This window comes from Brassica oleracea, chromosome C4 (assembly GCF_000695525.1).
Source record: "Brassica oleracea var. oleracea cultivar TO1000 chromosome C4, BOL, whole genome shotgun sequence".
Taxonomy (NCBI): Eukaryota; Viridiplantae; Streptophyta; class Magnoliopsida; order Brassicales; family Brassicaceae; genus Brassica; species Brassica oleracea.
The window spans coordinates 11,874,698-11,894,820 of record NC_027751.1 but is presented as its reverse complement, the minus strand read 5'-3'; the positions used below and the strand labels follow the sequence as shown (position 1 = coordinate 11,894,820).

At 36.0% G+C, this 20,123-nt stretch overlaps 3 protein-coding genes, 1 long non-coding RNA gene and 1 pseudogene across 4 annotated transcripts in view; 2 read left to right on the top strand and 3 right to left on the bottom strand.

Annotated features, from left to right (window-relative positions):
* Nucleotides 1-889: 889 nt before the first annotated feature.
* LOC106338129 (mitogen-activated protein kinase kinase kinase ANP1-like) lies at nucleotides 890-1,916 on the top strand. The gene has a single exon (XM_013777173.1). The coding sequence runs from the start codon at nucleotides 951-953 to the stop codon at nucleotides 1,914-1,916; it is 966 nt and encodes a 321-aa protein (XP_013632627.1). The 5' UTR covers nucleotides 890-950.
* A 665-nt stretch (nucleotides 1,917-2,581) lies between these two features.
* LOC106339837 (type 1 phosphatases regulator YPI2-like) lies at nucleotides 2,582-4,098 on the bottom strand. The gene is made up of 2 exons (XM_013778706.1): nucleotides 3,963-4,098; nucleotides 2,582-3,197 (listed from the first exon to the last, which is right to left on the bottom strand). The coding sequence occupies exon 2, from the start codon at nucleotides 3,171-3,173 to the stop codon at nucleotides 2,844-2,846; it is 330 nt and encodes a 109-aa protein (XP_013634160.1). The 5' UTR covers nucleotides 3,174-3,197; nucleotides 3,963-4,098; the 3' UTR covers nucleotides 2,582-2,843.
* Nucleotides 4,099-10,705: 6,607 nt separating this feature from the next.
* Nucleotides 10,706-11,684, bottom strand: LOC106338128 (annotated as a pseudogene).
* A 492-nt stretch (nucleotides 11,685-12,176) lies between these two features.
* Nucleotides 12,177-14,211, bottom strand: LOC106340840. The gene is made up of 3 exons (XR_001269523.1): nucleotides 14,152-14,211; nucleotides 13,819-13,908; nucleotides 12,177-12,301 (listed from the first exon to the last, which is right to left on the bottom strand). It is a non-coding gene; the product is annotated as an uncharacterized LOC106340840 (long non-coding RNA).
* A 1,043-nt stretch (nucleotides 14,212-15,254) lies between these two features.
* Nucleotides 15,255-20,123, top strand: part of LOC106342559 (G-type lectin S-receptor-like serine/threonine-protein kinase RKS1) — a 12,180-nt gene continuing 7,311 nt past the window's right edge. Inside the window, exons 1-3 of the mRNA XM_013781532.1 lie at nucleotides 15,255-16,567; nucleotides 16,703-16,822; nucleotides 16,893-16,911. Of these exons, the coding sequence (XP_013636986.1) occupies nucleotides 15,274-16,567; nucleotides 16,703-16,822; nucleotides 16,893-16,911 (1,433 nt within the window). The 5' untranslated portion in view covers nucleotides 15,255-15,273. The remainder of the gene's footprint in view (nucleotides 16,568-16,702; nucleotides 16,823-16,892; nucleotides 16,912-20,123) is intronic.

Genomic DNA, 20,123 nt, shown 5'->3' with positions numbered 1-20,123 from the left:
CCCAACTAGTGAATGAACAGAGGATGGTCCCACAGGAAGAGATTAGGTCTTCACTGTTAAATCCAGGACGATGGTGTTTCACAGATGGTTCCTGGAAAGAGAAAGATACTTTCTCCGGCCAGGGTTGGCACAACACTTTAGAAGGCTTCGCTGGGTTGCTGGGGGCGAGGAATGTTCGGGCTAGCCTTTCTCCTCTCCATGCGGAGATGGAAGCATTACTCTGGGTTATGGAATGTATGAGGAATTTACGTCAATCTCAGGTTACGTTTGCAACGGATTGTTCTCAATTGGTGAAGATGGTTTCAGAACCAGAAGAGTGGCCAGATTTTGCAAGTTATTTGGAAGACATCAAAAATCTGAGAGCAAGTTTCCTCCAATCAGAGATCGTTCATGTACCAAGAGCGCATAATACAAAGGCGGATAGCCTAGCACGCAGTGTTAGGATTCAGCCGTCTTTCGTCGTTTACATGGATCAATACCTTCCGGCTTGGTTTACAGAGTCTGTATGAGGTTGTAAAGTTGACGACAAAAAAAAAAAATAGATATGCGGATCATTAATATTACTAATAAAAAACAGTACTTTGTTCTATTTCATTTACTCAATTACTAATTGCTTACTTCGGAAAAAAAACACAACGGTACCTTTTCTGTTATTTACTTTTTCTTTCGGATATTAACTTTTCTGTTCCCAAAAAAAAGGAAATCTTTATTTGTTTTTGTGTAAATTGAAAAAAGGAAAATAAAAGAAGAAACTTGGGACCGAAGACATTCAGTTACTGATCTTATGACATAGACGCGTTAGTAGCTTTATTTATATTTGTCGAGACTTCCCCCAAGCTTATTACCAGTTCTCAGATTTTTACTTTCGCTTAGGTTTTCTAACTTCTTGTCCTCGCTTCAGAGAATCGATCTCTTACCAAGTTCTCAGAATAATCGATCGCTCTATTGCAATGGCGGGGCCAGAGTTGTATTTCGAGAAGTTTCTAGGAGAAGGCTCTTTCGGTTCAGTGAGTCTCTACAAGTACAAAAGACGTCACGACGGCAAGACCCTTTACGCCGCCGCAAAAACCTCCGACCATAAACACGCCGAGTCTCTCTACATTGAGTTTCAAATCCTGTCGGAACTCAAAGGATGTCCGAGAATCGTCCAGTGCTATGGGACCAAAGTGCAAGAGAGACGCAACGAAGAAGGTTGCTTGGAGTACAAGATTTACATGGAGTACGCACCTGGAGGAAGCTTGAGGAGTTTCGCTAACCAATTCCAAGACAATAAGTTACCGGATGCTTTGGTCAGAGATTTTACTCGTATGCTTCTAGAAGGATTAGCCACCATCCACGGACACGGTTATGTTCACTGCGATCTCAAACCAGCAAACATACTCATCTTCCCGAGTTATGTCAACAAGAACGGTGCCTGGAGATCATCTTACGAGTTGAAGATTTCGGATTTCGGGTTGACAAGAAGAGATGGAGACACTAGCTGGTGGCAACCTCATCAGCCCTTTGCCGGAACAGCGATCTACATGTCTCCCGAATCAATTTCTCACGGCGAGACAGGGAAGGGACTTGATTTATGGTCTTTGGGATGTATTGTACTAGAGATGTACACGGGAAAAAGACCTTGGTGGCATACAGACTACAAACTGAAGGATCTCAAGAACTGCCACGGGCTGTTGATTCCAAGAGATCTTCCTTTTGACGCAAAACTCTTTCTGATGACATGCTTCTCTCCCGAGGCAGATGATAGAAAAGACGCATCGACTTTGTTGAATCATATCTTCTTGCGTAGAGATGTTAGTAAGATCACAGAGTCGTCTCCTATGCCTGCCAAGACTGGTAGTAACCCGAGGAATATCACTCTGGAGTTGGAGAAACTTAGACAGAGGCTTTCGCATATGAAGTCTATTTTTGTATAGACTCGTGAAAGTGAAGAGTCAATGCGTAGCAAGACCATCTCGTTATTGTTCAGCTCAACTTTTATTAGTAGAATTATGTAACAGTTTTTTTTTTGGTATATAACTGAATTTCAAGGTATTGTTGTCCATGTGTTATGTACGACTTTGTATTATTAAGAAAATCAATGGAAATCACATTGACAAGTTCTATTACTGAACATTTTTTTTTGTTCAAATTTATATTACTGAACTTTATGTGAACAACTTGCAATAGATTCTCTGCTATAATCTTGGTTAAGTAAAAAACATGATCCTCAGTGAACTCTTTTTAGTGATATACCATTAGCTCAGCCCTTCCTTGGTCTCTGGCTCTCTTGCACTTAGTTTACTTAATTTGGAATCCTAATTTTTCAACTTAATTACAACTAACACGGAGTTAATCAATTAGCTTCTGCAGGTTCAAACATATGGCCCGGTTAGTAATTGGCCCCATCATAAAGCTTAGTACTAGTATCTAATCACCAACAACATTAAAGGAACCACTTTGTTTTGATTTAATAAGAACCCTCTAATATTAGATTGGAATAAAATTACACAACTGGTTTTAACTTTTCTAACCAATGTATAAAAATGACAATAACATTATGCATACAGACTCATTTTCCAAGCACGAGGGGTCTAAACGATCATATCTGAAAAGATGCTCTCACATAATTGTCAATACAGCTTTTAAGTAGTTATAAATCAGCATTGCAATGAATCATACGTCATTACAGTGCAATAGCAAATTACATGTACATATATATAGTAATAAAGCCCAACAGGTGTTACTGTGTCAGGTAGAAGAAGAAAAGATCATCAAAACCAAAAACCTCAGAAGAATTAGTCGTCTCCCATGATCTTATTACAAGGATTCAGATATCTCTAGATTGTGATGATGACAATTGACTACTCAACTGCTTTAGAATCGTTAGACGATGAGGCCTCACCAGATTCGCAGTGTTCGTGGTTATGATGATGATCATGGTGGTGGTTGTTATCTTCATCTTCTTCGCTGTCATCCTCATCAAAGGGCTTCTGTTTGTGAAAGATGCAACACTTCTTTGAACTCTTCTTCTGCATGAACTCGTTATCAACTGTCCCGTCTTTCCACGAGACTTTCTTCTTCTTCCTGTTCAACCGGAGCACTAATCTTTCTGTCGGCTGTGACTGGGAAACAGGGGTTTCTAAGACGACAGAGGTTGTCGCTGAAGAAGAAGGCCTGGCTACTGTGCTCATGGCTCAAAATATAGCTTCTGATATCTGCGATGGGAGACCACAAAGACAAAAATGATATTAGTTTTTTACTACTAAAGACTTGCTTCTTTGTTCAAGATTCAGTAAAGCCAACATCCCACAAGGAGCAAGAACATGAAAGGGTAGTTCTGAAGAGCAACGAGTATAACATGCTTAAACCAAAAAAAAAATGCAAACAGTTACTCATCAAGGGACATGGTGATGTATGTCAAGAGCTAATAAACACAAACAGCAGTTTCACAGCAGACAAAATAACACCAGTGGTTATTCTGATTTACAAGAAGTCCCAAACTGAAAAATAGAAAGAACGCAAAGAAACCCTGAAGGACATTGCATACACACACAAACAAGAAGCCAATAGTCTCATGAAACAAAGTGAAGCCTAGATGATGCACAGGAAAAAGAATCCAATCCTAACTCAAATGGTTGAAGATGAGGTAAGCGAGTCAAAGCTTGGTCCTTTTATTACTTGGCAACATGTATGGTATGTATGTACCTTGAGAAAACTTTAACCGGATCAATACAGAATAGACAAAACACAAAGAAAAAAATAGACAGAGGCAATGAAGGCTTCTCTGTGTTTTGTCTGTTCAGCTAAAATCAATATAGATCCCGCAAAAAAAAAAAAAAAAAAATTCTTTTCAAGATCTGAACCGAGGTAAGACAAATATAATTCTAGATAGAGCAACATTCAAGTCTATCCCAGGCTGATTTCGACGATCCTATATGATTCCGATAGGTGATTCGATTAACGTAAAAGAGAAAACAAACCTTGAAGAAGAGGAAATCTTTTACGATGGCCGGAGCTATTCCAGTTTCCAAGGATAAAAAAAAAGAGAGAGAGAGAGAGAGAGAGAGAGAGAGAGAGAGAGGCGCTCGCTGTTGAACGTAATTGAGAAACTTTTATTTAACCCTACACCCCAAAAAAAAAAGATCAAAGTACTTGTATTAAATGAGTTATATAAGAAATTATATATAGTTTGAATGCATGACAATTATATACTCCATATGTTTCATTATTTGTTTTAGGTTTCGGCACACGGATTAAGAAAACAATTAATTTTGTTCATTTCCTATAAAAAAAATAATATTACCTATACACCTAACCATATTTCAACCAATAGAAAAATAAATTTTGAATAAAATTAATAAATTTTGCATTGAAAATCGAAAACGACACTTATTTTGTAACGAAAAAAATTCTCTAAAACGACACTTAATATGAAATGGAAGGAATATATATTAAGTTTCTTTGATGCTTATAGAGTGTAAATTTAACCATATTTGATTATAGTTTTTAGATCATTCCTAACTCTATTCCGTTTTTCATTTTAAAATAGAGTTTGAACTAGAATAGTTTTATTCTTATTTTATTTTCTACTCTATAATATATTTATTTATTTTTATTCATTACTATTTTTTTTTAAAACAGAGTACAATTAGAATAGAACTCAACTAAATAAAAATATAGAGTAATCCATTACATATGGTCTTACAATGTCAACTTAACCGAGTAATAAGATTATGATAATATGAAGCCAACAATGATGATGATGTGTATAATCAATCAAGTGCAGGAAACAAAACATACGTAAATGGCACGTATGAAAATTGAAAAATGTATAGTACTTTACCATTAATATACAGGGATGGTAGAAAATGTTATATTTAAAAATAAATCTAGGCCCGGGGGACCAATCAGAATTCGGCTAGGGTTCATACGGTTTTGGTTTTTTGGGTTTACGAATTCTCGCCACATTTGGATATTATAAAAGTTCGGTTCGAATGTGGTTTGGGTTTAGTCGGATTCTGTTTGGGTTTAATAACATTTTCAAAATCCAGTTGAACCGAAATAATTTTGGATTTTAATCTGGTTTTTAATTCCAATTTTTTTTTAGGATCCAATGAAACAAAGACCAAAAATTTACGATTTTTTCTAGTTATATTGTAATTTTGGACAAGTAAAATTAGTGAATAAAGACAATGATATAAGAGAATAAAACTCAAAAATTATATACAAACACATCATATCCGATAAACATGAAACGAAAAAACATTGAAATCGTAAAGTCCACTATAAAGTAGAAGGAAGAGCACCGCACAGGGCCGGCTTAAACTCTTCTTACGCCCTGGGGCGAAAATTTTTTTTTGTCTCCGTAAAGCAAGAAAAATATGGCTTATTGCAACAAAATAAAACAATTGTGTTAATCAAAACAAGCAAAACAAATGTGTAACATCTTATTATGCTCACTGAAATAACTAATGTCGTAATCTAAAACCAACAGAAACTAAATCATTTGACTAAGAAACGTTATTCATACGATCAACCCCGAATTTTAATCAGCACTTAAGCTTTTCACAAATCTACTTGAAGCACCTTTTGTGTGATTGAATAAAAAATTCAAATAAAAGGAAAAATAACACTTAGGAATAGGAATCTGAACGTCCAAAAGAAAAAAAAACAAAGCTGGGAAAGAAAACAAAGCTGGGAAAGACCAGCAAATATACGTTGAACTGTATTTAAGAAACAAAAATATATTAAGAAAAATAGATATAAGTTGAACTGTATTTAGGAATATGTTGGGTTTTCTTCCTGACCACCTTCAAGCATACAATAATTTTTGATGAAAGCGTGTTAACAAATAAATGAATGACCAAATAACAATATGGTTTCGGTTTAGCTCTAGAACCATCATATATAATTTATTTTTTATGACCGTGTACAAAACAAGAAAACATATTTTTAAAGCCTAAAATTGACAAATTTAAAAAACTTTTATTCAAATCCGTTACCCATTTTCAATCGACCATGCGGAGATTTAAATTCTAATGATTATCTTTAAAACCTAAAATGATTTAATGCTACAAAAAATTAAAAAATTTATGGACCCTTTTTGTGCATGGGCCCCGGCCCTGGCACCGCATACCAAAATATATTAAACTAAGTATTTAATTTTTACTCATGTAATATATCATTATTTTAGGTACTCAAATTTTTTATAGTATTTTGCATATTTATTCGGGATTGAGTTAGGTTTGGTATGAGTATTTTCTGAAATTTTAGTTTATGAGTTTTTGGAATATCTATTCAGGTTCGGATTCAGTTTAGATAAAACTCATAATCCGAAATACCATAAAACAAATCTCATTTGATATTTATGTCGGATTTAGTTTAGATTCGTTTTGATTGGGTCAGCTTTAACTGGGGTTTTCAGATTCGGTTTGTTTGCATAACCCTATGAAAATCTAAAAAGAGTTTCTACTTTAGTAATACAAATTAGATGATAATTTGCGCCTTGCAAGAGGTGATTTTTTTTAAAATATATTGTATTTAAATATTATAAACAATATACATTTTGTTATAAGTAAATTTTTTTTTACATTTGATTAGAGGTGAGCATTCAAGTACCATTTGGTTTGGTTCGGATCCTTGCGGTTTGGTTCGGTTCAGATCGTTGCGGTTTGGTTCGGTTCAGATCGTTGCGGTTTGGTTCGGTTCAGATCGTTGCGGTTTGGTTCGGTTCGGATCTTTGCGATTTGGTTCGGTTTGGATCTTTGCGGGTTTGGTTCGAGTTTTGGTTCAGATAATCTATTTCTTTTTTCAAAAATTAGAGTTCATATATACTTTAAATTTTTCAAAATATAAAAATAAAAATAATATATAATATATAAATTTTAATAATGTATGCCAAAATATTTAAACTTAACATATAAATTGGTTTAGCTTAAATATTTGGATAGGAAATCAATAGATATTTAAGTAGTTTAGGTATTTTAAGTACCGTTTAGCTATTTAAAACATGTAATTATAACTATTTGTATATATTTTCGAGTATTTTGGACAACTTAAATACATCTCATATATTTTGTAACTATTTTAGATATTAAATTTAAAAATAATTAATCTATTTAAATATATTAATCTGGTTCATATATATATTCGGATACCCGAAATATTTCAGTTCGGATCAGGTTTGGTTCTGGTTCTCTAGATACCAAAATTTTGAACCCATTCGGATATCAAACCAATTTTGGTTAAAGTTCAGTACTATTTTTTGGATCGGGTTTGGTTCATTTTTTTTATTTGAATTTTTTGCCCAATCCTATATTTTTATTGTAACAAAATTTTAAACGAAAATGATGATGGTTCATATTGATTTTGGAAATGCAATTATTTTTAAATCAAAACGCATTTTACTATGTATGTGGTCCATTTAGTTAATCATTAAAAAATGTTCTAGGTTCATTTAAGGAAAACAATGGTTGAACTAAAGAAACGTTAACATTTCAGATTGGCAATCGACACTTCCATATACTCTCTGTCGGTGTTGTAACGAATAGAATGGAGGTTAGGGTTGGGAAAACAAATTTGTTGTGCAATCCATGTTCTCACTAGGTGATTTCAATAACTTCTAAATAAATATTCGTTGTGTCGATCTCTTGTAAGATTTTTGAACAATATTAATTAATTAAATCTTACACTTGCTAGAGTATCAATTGTTTTTCAATTAATATATAGGAGAATAGAGTAATCAAATAAATCAAAATAACACATCTTGTTTATTAACAATAATTTTATGGTTAATAAATCAAAATAATCATTTTATTTATTTATTTTATATGGTATATAATTAAATTTCAATGATATTGACATAAATATATAGTATATTTTAATATAAATATTTATTATTGAGACTTCTTACTCATATGGTTTTATTAACATTTGTATATTTGATGTAACTATTAATCCCCAAATTTTCGATGTGATATTTTTTTTATGCAAATTTCAAAACTAAAATAACAAGATCTCAATACTTTTTCAATGCAAATTTTAAAATTAACATATTTATGTATTTTTAAATGGTACATAGTTTAATTAAACGCTATAAAAATAGATATATATATATATATATATATATATACGTGATTTAATATAAATATCTATTAAATAAAATTTATATTAATACGATTTTATGATCATGTTTTATCTTGTTAAAACAAAAATAATTAACATTTTTGTAAATTATAGTGGTTTAAAAATTAATAATATAACATATAAGAAGAAATCTATTTTTTTTATTATATATATAATGTGATTGTTTAATTTCTTTTAATAATATAAAACTAAACAAAAATGAGAAAGGATACAAAAAATTATTATCAAATCTTTATTATTCATAATCATTAATTGTCATATATATGTTAATCATATTGGGTAATACCGTAGCTTTTATTTAAGGAAAGAATACATGTTTCCTTTATTTTGGGTTAATATAACGTTCTTAGCGATTAAATTTTGGATCTACAATTGATTCTTGTGCTACCATGTATGCCAAATTGACATCATAATTAAGTGAAACATCATTAAGTTTTCTTTGTAATTAGTACAAAATATATGCTACAACTTTTTAAATGATTATTAATTAATATATAGAGGATTTTCTTTTTCACGATAGATTGACTAGCAAAACTGATCTAGTGAGCCCAATTAGGGCCCAAAGAAACTAGATAGGCTCTCTAAAAAAAGTTATAAAATGGAAAATTCGAGTTAAAAAGAGGGTGAATCGTAAATTTCCAGTCGTCAAATGCGATTCCCTGATGTATCGGCGCTACGTGCATCATCGGTGGTATGCAGATCACGGCCGGGCATGATCATTACTCATTTTCTGTATTGCAATTGTTGTGACGGACGTGGAAACATATGAATAAAGCGATGTTACAACACACAAATATTTAACGTGGTTCATTCTCAGGGCTAAGAGCCTAAGAGCATCTCCAACAAGCCCTTCATTTTTAATGGGTTCACCCTTAAAATAAAGGGACGAAGGGCTGGTTCTCCAATGGTGGCCCTCATATTTTTTCTCTTAAAAGTTTATATTTTTTAATTTAGTCTTCAATAAATAAACAATAAGCACATATTAATATATGGTATTGACATATTTAGTAAAAAAAATTAATTATAAATCAAATTACTTTTAATAAAAATAAAAATAAAAACATTAAAACATAAAATTACATATAATAATAAAACACAAACAATTCAGATAAAAAATATATATAAAATACAAAAATAATCAATACGATTATTTCCGTAATGCTCCCATATATGCTCAATCAATGTGTTTTAAGTGATAAATGAGCTTCCATATTTTTTATCCGACGATTACGTGCTAAAAATTGTTGAAAACGCATATCTTCATTTATGGCCATTTCAACGTTTATTGGCGGCGCCAGTCTTGCATCTCGAATCGGTGTGTTGATATCTCTTTCATCTTCAATTATCATGTTATGCATTATAATACATGAAATCATTATATTATGCAATATCTCTTTCTTCCAATAACGGGAGGATCCTGCGACAATAGGATCCTGAGAAATGGAGGAAGAAAATAATATCTTGTTGACAAATTTAAACTCCGTTTATCTGATCTGAACAAGCAAGAATCATACGAAAAAGAGCTCAGCAACAACAATCCGAAGGGACTGCTCCAAATTTATATCGAGAATATTTTGGTGATTTTGGAGGTTCAAGACCAAATTACATGAATATTAGTATTGTAATATATATTTTAATGTGTAATATTTCACCTCATGTAACTTTTATTTTGATGTAAAATATTATAATTGTATTATACTTTATATTTGCGTAAATATTCGAAATGTATTGTGTGAAATAATATGTTTATATTGTATTTTTATTAATATTATTATATATTGGTATATAATATTTATTAATATACAATTATTATTTAAATATAATTTTATAAGATCATAATTATAATATTTAAGTGCCAATATAATTATAATACTAAAATGCAGAATAAAAATAATAAGTACACAATCATTCAACATATATAAATAAAATGACTAAACTGAAAAGTAAATAGTGTTTTAAGGGGGTGAATAGTATACCCTCAAATTTGAAAGTGTACTATTCACCTCCTTAAAATTTGAGGGGATGATGGGTTTTTTGAGTGCAAAAGCCTTCAAAAAATGAAGGGATAAGATCAACATTAACCCACAGCTCTTATTAACATCTCTTAGTTATTTTTTATTAGTAAATGTGGCTTAAGAGATTTTGTTAATAAACGCCTACATTTGTATCCTCCAATGCTAGTCTCTTAACTAATAATTTTTTTAAAAAAAAATATTAAACATATTTTTTTATATTTATTAAATAAAACTTATTAAAAGATAACATTTTAAACATATATTTTTAAATAAAAACATAAATACAAAAATTTGTAAAATAAACGAGAATAATTTGAAAGAAACATCCAAGCTCAGTTGTTGTCTTCATCATGTCCAAATTTACGCCATACATGTTCAACCAAATCATCTTTTAGTTGTTGATGCATATGTCTATCACGAATTCTAGTTCGAACATTCATCATATTGGCGATATTTGTAGGGATATCTGTAGAGTACATGAGATCCACATGTGAACTTCCAGTGTCTTCTCCTTGTTGGAACTCTGAAACATCAAATTGAGTGTATCCATCTCGTCCGTCTTCTACTATCATATTATGAAGTATGATACATGCTCTCATAATCTTCTCAATTTTCACTTTATCCCAAAAAAAGTGCTGGATTTTTAACAATGGCAAAGCGAGCTTGCAAGACTCCAAAAGCACGCTCGACATCTTTTCGGACAGCTTCTTGATGTTGAGCAAATAAAACTGCTTTCGGCCCTTGTGGTATTGGAATAGATTGGATAAAAGTTGCCCATCTCGGGTAAATACCATCGGTGAGATAGTAAGTCATATGATACTCTCTTCCATTGACAGAGTAAGTGACTTGCGGAGCTTGTCCTTTTATTATGTCATCAAAAACAGGTGAGCGATCAAGAACATTGATATCATTTAAGGTACCTGGAGGTCCAAAAAACGCATGCCATATCCATAGATCATACAAAGCAACCGCCTCTAAAATGATTGTTGGTTTACCCGAACCACGATAATATTGCCCTTTCCAAGCGGTGGGACAATTATTCCACTCCCAATGCATACAATCGATGCTTCTTATCATCCCGGGAAATCCACGATGCTCTCCAATATCAAGTAGACGTTGAAGATCAGCTGGTGTTGGTCTTCGTAGGTACTCGTCCCCGAATAAATAAATTATTCCTTCCACAAAATTCTCCACACATGACCGAGTTGTGGTTTCACCGAGTCTGAGGTATTCGTCGACCGTGTCGGCCGCAGTACCATATGCCAAGACACGAATGGCTGCTGTACACTTTTGGAGTGGAGAGAGACTAAGCCTTTTGAGACCATCTCTCTTTTGTTCAAAGAATTGAACTTCATTGGAGAGTCGATCGACAATACGCATGAACAATGATTTGTTTATTCGAAATCGTCGTCGGAATAGATTTTGAGGAAATGTGGGAGTATCGCTGAAATAATCATTCCATAAACGTACATTTCCTTCTTCACGTTTTCTTTCAATGTAAACTCGTTTTTTTTTTCTTTTTCTTTTCTTCTTGATCACCATAATCGCCTGCCAAATTCTCGAACGTTTGATCAAAACATTGATCAAAATATTGATCAAAATATTGATCAAGAGCATCATCATTTGAACCCTCGAAAGTATTATGAGAAGAAAAAGCCATTTACGAGAGGGAGAAAGAGTTTTCGTGAAAAAGAGATTATGGACTTTTGATATGGACTTGAAATTTCAAAGAGGGAACAACAAGAATTCTTTTGGTATGGACTCGAAGTTATAAGATGGAGAAAGAATTTACGAGTTGGGATAAAGGACTTTGATTCTTTTACGAGTTGAATAAGAGTTTACACGTTTAGAAGTTGTAAAGACAGAACCATGCAAGAGAGAATAAAAGTTTACCAGTTGTGAAGAAACAACCAACAATAGAAGAGTTTATATAGAAAATTTGAGTATGGTCAATAATACAAGTTGTATGGCCTTTTGAAACCGTGACACAAGATTACAAAACTACAAAACTACAAAACATGTCACTTGCATGACTTTACAACTACGTGCTATAACAGTAGTCAATAATACAAGCTGTATGTCCTTTTGAAACCGTGACACAAGATTACAAATCATGTCACTTCCTCTCCCAAAGCTCCACACTTTCACTTCTTATTTACCTGAAAATAATGAGAGAAGACAAGAAACATGTGAACAACAAAGCTTATAGCATGTGAATGACAGAACCGTGAACAACAATCGACAAGAACATGTGAACAACAAAGCTTTTATAGCATCAAAGGACGTAACACAACCAAGAAACAACAACCGATAATAATTCAAATTAGACAGAGTTCATAATCAAACAGCTCGTTAAAACAACAAACAAACAACAAACATCAAAGGACATGACACAACACTCGACAAACTACAACATGATACAAACTAAAACAGCTCGCTAATGAGCTTCTTCTTTAGAGACTCTTCATACTCGGGGAGTGGTTCTGGTTTTGCAAGTAGACGGTCAAGTAGACCCATCTTCACGATCCTTTCTTTCCTAGTCATATCCTCTTCTTTAATAGACCATATCTCCTTAAACTCCGACAGCCCTTTCTCCTCTTTCATTGTCTTCTTACCGAGCCTCTTGGCTGCCTTAACACCCGGGGGCCGAACCGTTCCCTCATCTGCTTCACCAGTCTTGTTCACAGTAGCGTGAGATGTAGATGATTGTGCACCATCATCTAACTTCCTCCTTTAGAGATTCTCTCGGTTTTAGGAGAAGATAGATCACACCATTTCTGGTCGTTGCGTAGCTCTTTCCAAGCATGCTCAAGAGTGAATTTTTTTTTATAGTTATTGTAGAAGATTTCGTGAGCTTGCTTCAGGATATCATTATCATTGTGCCCGCTTGTTTTCTCCCTGGCTGCAGATTCATATGCGCCACAGAACTTGCAAACAAGATCGTTGATCTTGTGCCACCGTTGCTTGGAGTGCATTGACTCTCTTTTTTCACAGCCTGCAAGCTTCGGATTGGCGCCAAAGTAGCTGCAACTCTGTTTCAAAAATGACCTGACTTTTAGTCATTCCCTACAACAGGATCTTTGCTCGTGTTTAACCACGAGCTGATGAGCACTATATCATCCGAAGGGGACCACGTCCTTCTTTCTCTACGCTGTGGAGGAGAGTCACCGAAGCTGGAATCTTGAGTGCCTTCTCTGCGAAATACAGGAGCTGGCGGAGAGTCTAGAGAAATGACATTTTCTCGTTGACTATCAAGAAGATCAACATAATTTGAATATGGATTATAATCCATATTCAAATTGTCAAAGAAGAGAAATAGAAGAGATGACCAAGAAGAGAGACGAAAATGATTAAGAAGAGAGATTGAAGTGTGAAAGATCAGGAATATGTTTAAGAAAGAGATAAAGGAGTGTGTTAAATAAATGGAAGAGAAGAGCTGATGGCATTCATCACACTCAACCAAACGGACTTGACACTTATCTAAACACATTCAGAGCAAATTAATATCCATCCTATCTAACCTAACATGTATTTATTACATTACACTAACCCAACGATAAACTAACAATAATCACCATCAAACATCAAACCAAGCACAGCTCAAGACATGTATTTATTACCTAACACTTATCAAGGCATCTACATTTCAGAGGGAGCTGTAAAGGAGGGTACGAACCTTGACTTTGCAGAGAAGAAACCGGAATTTATTGAGATGCTTGCAAGACTTGCAACCGTTGATGCTCCGCATCAAAACTGAACAAAGCTTCTGCGTTTCACCATCACACATAAACCCAGCACAAATTAAATACAATCAAACAAAAACAAACAAAATTAAATCTTTTCGGACAACATACGAAAGAGGAATAATTTTCACTGATTCACTAATAGAGATTAACGTTTTAAAATTATGTATATAGCATTTCCATTGTGATTCACTCACTTAAACTCTTAAACTCTGATAATTGAGAACACAAAAACAAAACAACAAAGAGAGAGACAGATTCTTTACCTTTCGATTCGAACATGTTGTCTCAATTCGTCTCAGTTGCATGCGTATTCCGGTCGCGAGCGATAGAGAGAGATATAGAACCGAAAAAGACAAACCGAAACAAAGTCAGAGACATACCTCTTCGATTCGCATGCAAAGCTTCTACCGCTTCGATTCGCCATTCGATTCCGAAAACAGACTCTTCGGTTCGCATGCAAAGCTTGTACCGCTTCAATTCCCTTCTCGTAATCCCAACACAATCACATGATTCTGCCTTTTGATTCATAAAACGCCTCTTCGATTCATCTCCGACACATGCGCAAATCAGGAACGAGAGATAGAGAGAGAGAGAGACAGAGCATCGAAAAGGAGAGAAAAGAAGAACGCATGGGTCTTTTTTTTCTTGCCCATTCTCATTACCACACGGCCCAATAAACACTGCCACATGCACCATAAGGGACGTCTCTTTTAATCCCACATTAGGAGACGTTCCTTCTTATAATTGTCATTTTTTATTTTGTTTGAATCATAATTTTCCTTAAGATACCACCTTAGATACAGGGTTAATCCTGCTCTAAGGGGATTTGAGAGGATTCATAGGTCTAAAGCCACGATCAGATATCACATCCATAATAACTTGATCAACTGAGTCAGTGTACGATTATGTAACATCCGTCGCCTAGATGTAACATATTCAACGCACATCAACAACAACTCACACGAGTAGCGGTGAAATGACTCATCTGTTTAGATGAGAAAGAAAGCCATGATAAATGGCAATGTTATAGCTTCCGAAGAAGAGAAATTTGTGGTTGGTTTCTTTCGGTATGATAAGATTCGCCGGTAAAGTGAACAACGACGTGTATGTGTAATGTTCATACATAACTACATAAGTAAATATTTATTATTGTACGTAAACGGGGCCTGGCTATTTAGTGAAGGATTGTGTGGACTTGATTATTAGTTGGTGCCCTTTTAGAAGGGTTATGGGTGTGACTGATCGATGAGGCAGAGTAGGACTCTACAATTAAAGTTTGTTAGTTCACGTGTGACCCACTTGGTTTTTACTACCGACACAGCATTCATTTCCACGTCATGAACTATTTCAGCTCTACTCTGATCATACATACATCTTCACGTTTCATGACGAACACTGAAACTATGATTGTCTTCATCATCTTCTTTTTCTCCTTCCTACAATCTTGTGTCTGCGGTGATATGATCATGAGAAGACATTCCTTGAGAGATGGTGATGTTATATTCTCTGAAAGGAAGAGATTCGCCTTTGGATTCTTCAGCTCTCCTCTTTCGAAGCTCCGATATGTCGGAATTTGGTATGCTGAAATCTCTGAGCAGACTGTTGTATGGGTTGCAAACAGAGACCGTCCCGTTAATGATAAATCTGGTCTGATAAAGTTCACCAGCAGAGGGAATCTCTGCGTCTATGCATCATCAGTTAATGAAACAGAACCTGTCTGGTCAACTAACGTTTCAGATAGTATCTTGGAAGCAACTCTAGTTGCGAAACTCTCCGATATAGGGATCCTTGTTCTGCTTGATTTAGTCACAGGGAGATGTTTCTGGGAGAGCTTTGATCATCCGACAGACACTTTTCTTCCGTTCATGAGATTGGGGTTCACACGAAAAGACGGCTTGAATCGCGTTCTGACATCTTGGAGATCTCCTGGCGACCCAGGTTCAGGGATCTTCACGTACCGGATAAAACGTGTGGGATTCCCGCAGCTGATTCTGTATAAAGGTCTGATCCCTTGGTGGCGTGCGGGGACGTGGACCGGGCAGAAGTGGAGCGGAGTGCCTGGAATGACAAGAGGATATATCTTCAATAGCTCGTTTGTTAATAATCAGGACGAAGTATCGATCACTTACGGTGTAACGGATGCTTCAGTCATAACTAGAATGATGGTGAAGGAGACGGGAAACATGCAACGTTTCACATGGATTGCGAGGGACAAGAGATGGAACGGTTTCTGGTCAGCTCCTAAAGAGGATTGCGACTACTATGCACACTGTGGCCTTAACGGTTACTGCGATCCCACAAGTACGGAAGCGTTTGAGTGCACATGCCTGCCTGGTTTTGAGCCAAAGATGCCCCGGGATTGGCTCTTGAGGGACACTTCGGGTGGGTGTACAAAGAAAAACTATGCTTCAATATGCCGTGAGAAAGAAGGGTTTGTGAAGTTAAGGAGCGTGAAGATTCCCGACACATCAAATGCAACTGTGGATATGAAGATAACATTAGAGGAGTGCGAGAATAGGTGCTTGAGGAACTGCTCTTGTGTTGCGTACGCAAGCGCTTACCACGAGAGTGACAGAGGAGCAACTGGATGCTTGACATGGCACGGCGGCATATTAGATACAAGGATTTACGTGAACTCTGGACAAGATTTCTACATACGTGTAGACAGGGAAGAGATGGGTAATATATATATATATATAAATCTATTCTACAAATTATTGACGGCTCTAAAACATTTTTTGGTAAAAATGGAAGAAACGTGTCGGTGTAAAGGAGTTTGTAAGTAGTTAATATCAGTTTGTTTGCTTGTTGCAGTAGGGTGGAACAGAAAGGGCGCATTAGGCAAGATGAGAGCCGTCTTCATTCTCATCAGTTTGATTGCAGCCGTAATGTTACTGACAGTCGTTTTGTTCTGTTTCGTAAGGAACCGACGAAGTAAGTGAATCTCTACGACAGTGCTCAACACAACTAGCTTCTTCTTTTTTAAAAAAATTCTCACCTGCAGAGTCGAACAGGCGTAGAAGATCTGTTAGAAATTGAAGAACATAGTGAAGAACAAGAGATAGATGTTTAATCTAGAAAGTAGAGAGAGATAGAGTAAATAAGGAAAATCTTATTTGCTTGATTAATTTGCTTATGGGAACATCCCATATATATAGGGGTTACAAGTATGGCAAATGGTAGATGAGATATGATAAACTAATAATCTATTGTCTTGAGACTTTAACCCACCATACATGCTTGTCCCTTGTAGTGGCATCTCCATTGTCTTGAGACCTTAACCAACCATGCATGCTTGTCTCTTGTAGTGGTATCTCCATTGTCTTGAGACCTTAACCAACCATGCATGCTTGTCTCTTGTAGTGGTATCTCCATTGTCTTGAGACCTTAACCAACCATGCATGCTTGTCTCTTGTAGTGGTATCTCCATTGTCTTGAGACCTTAACCAACCATGCATGCTTGTCTCTTGTAGTGGTATCTCCATTGTCTTGAGACCTTAACCAACCATGCATGCTTGTCTCTTGTAGTGGTATCTCCATTGTCTTGAGACCTTAACCAACCATGCATGCTTGTCTCTTGTAGTGGTATCTCCATTGTCTTGAGACCTTAACCAACCATGCATGCTTGTCTCTTGTAGTGGTATCTCCATTGTCTTGAGACCTTAACCAACCATGCATGCTTGTCTCTTGTAGTGGTATCTCCATTGTCTTGAGACCTTAACCAACCATCTTATTTCTTATTGCTTCATCTTCACACTCCCCCTCAAGCTTGACCATAGGGACTGGTCAAACTTGGAAACCATGAAGCATTCCCTCATTAAAACCTTTAGCTTGGAAAAACCTCATGGGATAAAAACCAAGCCAAGGAAAAAGAGTAGAACACTTCATGGCTAAGAGGATTAGTGTGAAGAAAAATCTACGAGTCCTAACTTGGAATGTATGAACTCGCAAACCTTGGTGCTTGCAGCCTTGGTAAAGATGTCAGCTAGTTGATCCTCACTTCTTGTGTAGCAGGGTAAGATGATCCTTTGTTCCACTGCTTGCCTAACTTTATGACAATCCACCTCAATGTGTTTAGTCCTCTCATGGAACACACTGTTGGAAGCTATGTGTATTGCTGCTTGATTATCACAATGCATGGTGATTGGAGTTGATGTCTCTATACCCAAGTCTCGAAGTAGGTTTCTGATCCAAATCAACTCACTAGTGAGCTTCCTCATCGCCCTATATTCAGCTTCGGCACTTGAGCATGACACTATCTTCTGTTTCTTGCTCTTCCAAGTGACAAGATTGCCTCCAATAAATGTACAATAGCCGGTAGTGGATCTCCTATCCACTCTGTCTCCTGCCCAATCAGCATCACAATACCCAACTATCTCTGTATTTTTGTTGCATCCCATCCACACTCCTTGCCCTGGCGCCTCTCTTAGGTATCTTAGGATCCTTTCAACCATGTTCCAATGGTGTATCTTGGGAGCTTGCATATTCTGGCTTACTTGGTTAACTGCAAAGCATACATCAGGCCTGGTGATGGTGAGGTATATCAGCTTTCCTACAATTCTTCTATAGTGTTTAACGTCAGTATAGGGCTTGTCTTCAATCTCCCCCTCACGCAGCACCTTATACCCATCTTCTAGTGGAGTCTTGGCTACTTTCGCTCCAAGATTTCCTGCCTCATTCAAAAGATCAAGTGTGTACTTCCTTTGAGATAAGAAAAACCCCTCTTTATAGCGGCATATTTCTATCCCTTGAAAGTACTTTAGCTCACCCAAATCTTTAATATCAAAAGTAGACTTAAGAAAGACTTTGGTTGAGATAATACCTTCCTTGTCACTTCCTGTGATGATAATATCATCTACATAAATAAGAATCACCACAATTCCTTGCTTGCTTGTGAGTGTGAAGAGTGTATGATCAGCTTCTGACTTTACAAACCCTCTTCCATTGAGAGTTGTACTCAGTTTGTGGTACCAAGCCCTTGGTGACTGTTTTAACCCATAGATTGCTTTCTTCAACCTTAGGACATTCCCTGGCTTGACCATGTCTTCCATACCCGGAGGTGGCCTCATGTAAACCTCATCCTCCAGCTCTCCTTGAAGAAAAGCATTTTTGACATCCATCTGCCATAAATCCCATTCCAAATTCACTGCCAATGAGAGTAGAAACCTTATGGTGTGGAGTTTAGCTACTGGTGCAAATGTATCCAGATAGTCTTCTCCATAGACTTGGGTGTATCCTCTTGCAACTAGCCTTGTTTTCTTTCTTTCTGGTTTCCCATTGGCAAGGTACTTGATGGTGAAGAGTAGACGGCTTGTAACAGCTTTCTTTCCTTTGGGGAGCTCAGTTTCATACCAAGTATCATTCTTGATCATGGCACCAACTTCATCCCCAACTGACGCTCTCCACTCTTCATGCTTCATGGCTTCTTCATAAGTCTTTGGTACATACTCTTGATCTAGGTTGCTGATGAAGACTACATGCTCTTCAGATAGTCTCGCAAAAGAACATGTTGCTTGGATAGGATGAGCTACTGCATTGTTGTTGAAGTATACTTTGGTGTCCATCCACTGAGATGGTTTCTTCACCCTTGTACTCCTCCTTAATGGTCGAACTTCTTGTTGCATTCCATCTTGATCATTAACAACTTCTTCTTGGATAGATCCTTCTTGGATAGTTTCCTCGTGGATAGCTTCGTCATGGATATCTTCTTCAGGGATAGCTTCCTCATGGATAACTTGCAAATTAGGTTGGTTTCCCCCCTCATGATCAGGATGGACTGCTTCTTCAACTGATGCAGCTTCATCCACAACTGGAGGTATAGGTGAAGTGCTCGGTATGCCACTTGTTTGAGGCTGGCTGATGCCTAGGTTTTCCAGAATGATTCTCAAGTTGTTTGCCCTATCTGAAGATCCTTGTGAGAGATCCTGAAGGCTTTCCCAACTCTTCTCATCATAGTATCCCTTTGATTCCACAAACTTAACATCCCTTGAGACCATAACTCTTCTTGATTCAGGTATGTAGCACTTGTACCCCTTCTGCGCATGAGTATATCCTATGAACATGCCTTTGACACTCTTGGCTTCAAGCTTGTTTCTCTGTTCCCCTGGTATCAAGACATAACACACACACCCAAAAACACGCAAGTGATCAATTGGAGGTTTTATTTTGTTTAATACCTGAAAGGGAGAGATATCTTGGAGGACTTTGGTGGGGATCCTGTTGATCAAATAACATG